At 42.9% G+C, this 4,862-nt stretch overlaps 1 protein-coding gene across 1 annotated transcript; it reads right to left on the bottom strand.

Moving 5' to 3' along the window:
• Nucleotides 1–243: 243 nt before the first annotated feature.
• On the bottom strand, nt 244–4,662 carry gdap1 (ganglioside induced differentiation associated protein 1). The gene is made up of 6 exons (XM_071912932.2): nt 4,498–4,662; nt 3,154–3,346; nt 2,364–2,537; nt 1,365–1,459; nt 838–952; nt 244–596 (listed from the first exon to the last, which is right to left on the bottom strand). Exons 1-6 carry the CDS (start codon nt 4,660–4,662, stop codon nt 244–246), a joined length of 1,095 nt encoding a protein of 364 aa, XP_071769033.1.
• Nucleotides 4,663–4,862: the final 200 nt, after the last annotated feature.

Genomic DNA, 4,862 nt, shown 5'->3' with positions numbered 1-4,862 from the left:
GACACAGCAAAGACAGTTGCCACTGTGCTTGGACAATTAAGTTATGTTTTAATTACATATTACTCATGTTTAATGGATTATCAAATGTCTCTATGCACTGTTTAACTTCAGACAGTGGAAACGTCTTATGACGTAGGTCTCTCTCTCTCTCTCTCTCTCTCTCTCTTTCTCTCTCTCTCTCTCTCTTTCTCTCTCTCTCTTGGTCCTGAACTCCCAAAATACCTCGACCACTTGTAGGCTACCTCAGCTGGTGACAGTCAGCCTCTTCTTCATGTAGAGAAAAGCCAGGTACGTAGCTCCTCCCAGAATGCCTATCAACAGAGTGGTACCGACAATAGCTGGCGCGTTCTTCCTGGCCACGCGGAACGCCACAGGCAGGACGGCCGAGATCAGGATGTTGTTGACGTGGCCCAGGACCCTCCGGAAGGCCGGGCGGTCCACCACGCGCTCGTAGTAGGTTTCCAGGTTGACGCGGTTGCCGTTGCCCCAGTAACGGCGGGAGAGGCCGAGGAACTTGAGGCGGTGTAAGGTGACCGCCAGAGAGACGTCGGCCATGCTGAAGAACTCGCCACACAGCCAGGACGGACTGCCCTCCTCTGCAGGGGGAGGAGCATGGAGGATGTAAGGATAACAGATAAGATGAAATTCAAAATGGCACTTCCATCATAATTCCTCTGAGTAACATGAATCAGCACTGGCATAAACATTTATAGTGGTGACGTGTACTAATTGTCCAATACACTATAAACTTTAAAGTAACAGTAATGAAATATGTGTTATAATAAAGATTAGGAGTGATGTTTCAGGGGTTGCTAAGTGACGAGTTGCTGTGGCTACCTGGTGTTTCCTCCACCCTCCTCTGCAGCTCTGTCTCCACCTGGTCCATCACACTCTCCAGTTCGTCCAGAAGCTTCTTCAGGTACTTCATGTTGTCATGGTCAAACAGCTTGGACTGGATTTTCGACATATCAAAATGTGTATTGTCAGTGTTTTTGGTTATTTTATTTGCTCTATTGCGGTTTTATGATCATTGTTGCATTAAACCTCTCTACCTACTTTGTTTTGTTCTCCCCATCTGTGTAAAGAGTATTGTGACACTTCTGTGTAAAATGCACTTTAAATAAATTGGATTGGATTTATCAACTTCGCTTATTGTGAAAATATACTGTAGCTAATAATGTGCTCATTCACATTCACTTTGCCTTTGTCCATTACACACCTTACTTCAAGAAGAAGGGGTCTTAGAGGGCACAAGTCACTGTGCAATTCATGGAAAACAACAGTTTTGCCTGGGCAGCAATTTTCATGAATAATATCAGGTAAACAGCACACTTCACACCCCACTGAATTAAATGATGACTTACTTTCAAGCGCCTCTGTTTTGCTATGTAAGCATCTTTAAGCTCGGGGTTCTGCTCTGCCAGTTTCTTCAGCTCTGACTCTGTGTTTCCTATCTGTGCTGTCACACGCAAACACAGCAGCAGGTTAGAGACGATGAAGTACACTGTGCTTCTCAGTACTGCAAAGTTTTACTCTGGAAATTCATAGTTTAATATGGAAAAAATTGAATTTTTTTGTGTGTGTGTGCAAATAGTTTGTATCCACTTTATTAGGTACACCTCCCTGTTTATGCAAACAGCTCACTCCTCCATACAGTGAGTCTCGTATTCATAGTATTGCCATGATGACACATGCATTTCCTACCAAAATGGTGCTTTACAATACACACAGCTCATTGGCCGTGGCTGTGTTTGATTGTAATCATCTGTTAATTTATTAGAATCACCTGTTATTTTTTCCTACCAAGATGGTTGTGTGGTGATGTAACACAATACTATGAATAAGTAAAGAATAAGTATAGTGCGTGCAGACAGGGACGAGAGGTTCAGTTACTGTTTGACTAAATGTTAGAATGGGCAAGTTGCATGATTTAAGGGACTTTGAACATGGTATGATTGATGTTGCCAGACGCATCGGTAGATAATGCACCATCATCTCAAGATAGTTCCAGGACCATGACAATGAATTTAGTTTACTCTAATGACCTGCACAGTCCCCTGATTTTAATCAAATAGAGCACCATTAGGATAAGATGGAACAAGATGTTTGGAGCATGAATGTGCCACCGAAAAATCTGCAGGACCTGTGTGACACTATCTTGGCATGAACCAGGATCCCTGTGGAAAGTTTGGAACACTTTGTTGAATCCATGTCTGGAAGAACTCAGGTTGCTCTGGAGGCAAAAGAGGGTTTTACCTGATAGGTACCTAATAAAGTGGATACTGAGAGAATACTGCTTATGTGTGTACATGTATGCATGAACACAAAGCATTACTACAGGAGTGCATCTCCGTGCGTCTTACTCCGTATGCGTGTGGTAGCGTAGGCTGGTATGTGGGAGTCCACTGTGATCTCCGGGTGGAGGATGCAGCCGTGGGTGTAGGCGTCCATCTGCAGCGAGTCCAGCAGCTCTCTGTAGTGCTGCACTCTGTGGTAGTACATGCTGCCCTCCTCGGGGATCAGCTCAGGAGTGCCCTCTGGAGGCAGAGAAGACATGGAGAGGAGGGAAGAACGGGTCAGGTGTCAGTTTAGTTTCCCTACAGCTTCATAAAGTTCTTGTTTCTCCAACAGAGGAGACTCAAGATGAGCTTGTGCTACAGGCATTAGAGAGTCCAGGCAATGAAATACGTGTTCAGTTTGGGGAGAACAGTTTGAATTTATGACTTTTATGCAGTATAATATTAGAGTGGGTATTGAAACACATGCTCCTTCTCATCAGCTTAAACAGTTTCATGCTTACCAGATTTTCTCTCCTTTTTATCCAATTTTGATGCAGCCTCTTAGAACATAGCTATCATGGATGAATGCAAACCAAGATAAAAATTGGAAAATTAAAAACACAAGAAATTAATGAATGAGAAATGAACACATATGCAATACAAATACAAAATTCACAGCAAAAACTGAAAAAACTTAAGTAAGGAAAAATAAATGACTAAATAATACTCAAACCTGTGAACCCCACCTTATGCCTATCCAGTCCTGCTTCAGTACCATTTACAGTGAGAGGGAGAGAGTCTGGGGCTGCTAGACTGTACAGACAGACCAGTGATGGTCTTTTACAGGAACTCCATTCACTTCATTAGGCCTCACCATCTCTGAAGTTCTGCTCCAGGTAGTCCATGATCTGCGTTGGGTCACAGATGACGTTGTCATCGTGGACCAGGACTGGGACTTCGCCTGCAGGATTCAGACGCATGAACCACGGCTCGTTGTGTTCGCTCAGCGGCAGGCTCACATCGTACTCCTCACAGCGCAAACCTTTCTCTGCTATGGCCAGACGCACCTGCAACACAGCAATTCTGACTGTGGATTTGAGTGTAGAGATCTTAGTGCTCTCATTCATTATATTGTTACTCCAGTGGGCCTATAAATAATTAGTATTATCTCTTGATTGCCATTGCTGCACTCCAGTGCCTTCTGGTGTTATACCAATTGGCTTACAGATAATTAGCTTCATCTTTGGTCACCTTTGCTGCACCTTAAGGTTTTCTTGCAACTAAATGATTCTAAAACTGATCTACACACAATTTGTCTAATGTTGTAGGCTTGTCTGTTCTTAGACCTACCCATAAAATCAGGGCCACAATAGACATAGTACCAACTTTATAGGATCAATATTTTATATATGGCTTTTTTTATAGGTGACTGGTACAGTTTGAATCAAAGCCAAGTTTTAAAATACAGTGTACAATCCAGTGAATGCTTATGGATCTGATTACTTATGGTTTACACTGAATGCTTTTGTTACAAAGTTGAGCCTACTAGTCTCCTGATAGAAGCCCAATACACTGAAAGCCACTGCAACATTGAGCAGCCTAAGCCAGAGGTTCCCCAACATTTTAATGTCAAGGACCTTCAAAGGAGATACGCATTAGACCACGGACACCCAAAAGATTTGTCCCAAAGAGTCCCATATGAGAAGATGTTGGTTGCTTGCTATGATTTAGTATAAAATTGCATAAGGTGGGGCATTAAGGGGGGTAAGGAACATGAAACCCTTTCCCCAAGGGGATCAATAAAGTGCTACCTTATCTTATCTTATGTTAAATCAAAGAAGTCAACCTTGTACATTCTCTCATTAGTCCAACTTGTAGGTAGTGAAATTTAACTATTCCTATATTCCTCATTCCTTGCTGGGGACTTCTTGAGGTCCCCGGACCCCACTTTGACAACCACTGGCCTATGCTACGGATTCGTGCACAAGGGTAAACAAACAATTCCCTTGACTAATACTGTAAAAATCATGTTTTGTATGATGGCATAGACGTTTGTTTTATTAATTAGATTAGATGGCTAGATTAGGCTGCATCCCAACCACAGTGACATCCAGGATAATTGACCCATTTCACCTGATCCACTTCTAAACAAACCCTCGGGTCTTCAGAAAGAGGAGCTGTCCACTCTGCTGGGGTGCTGAAACGATGTGACACTCACCTTCTGAGAATTGAAGGACTGCGTCCAGTGGTAAAGCGTTAATTTAGATGCTTGTTTTGCGCTTTCTGCAACTGGCCCACTTTCGTCATGTACCTCTTGTACTGCACCCGTCTTTATAAGAATTTCCTTCTCATCTTGAGATTCTGAGCTGTTTTCGGCCGCCATTTTACCTGTCAGTGTATTAGGGACGAATGAGTGCAGCACATCACATCAGAGTCAGACCCCCCCCTAGAGGCGTGGAGCGTAACGTTAACCCCCTTCTTCATGTTGATAGTATACCAGTGGCTGTGTTACTTGCGAAAAGAAAAACTCATGCAAAACATTTTTATATATTTGCTTTAAATATAGAGATTTATGTTTTTTTT

This window comes from Centroberyx gerrardi, chromosome 22 (genome assembly GCF_048128805.1).
Source record: "Centroberyx gerrardi isolate f3 chromosome 22, fCenGer3.hap1.cur.20231027, whole genome shotgun sequence".
Lineage (NCBI taxonomy): Eukaryota > Metazoa > Chordata > Actinopteri > Beryciformes > Berycidae > Centroberyx > Centroberyx gerrardi.
Note: the sequence above shows the minus strand (reverse complement) of the source record. Positions and strands in the feature narration are given on the sequence as shown.

What these genes read in the sequence shown, in the direction of transcription:
- gdap1 (XM_071912932.2), bottom strand. Translation starts at nt 4,662, where the DNA reads ATGGCGGCCGAAAACAGCTCAGAATCTCAAGATGAGAAGGAAATTCTT. An exon ending in CGCTACCACACGCATACGGA is followed by an intron (nt 1,460 to 2,363) that starts GTAAGACGCACG and finishes TGCGTGTGACAG; the next exon opens with CACAGATAGGAAACACAGAG. An exon ending in GAGGGTGGAGGAAACACCAG is followed by an intron (nt 597 to 837) that starts GTAGCCACAGCA and finishes CTCCCCCTGCAG; the next exon opens with AGGAGGGCAGTCCGTCCTGG.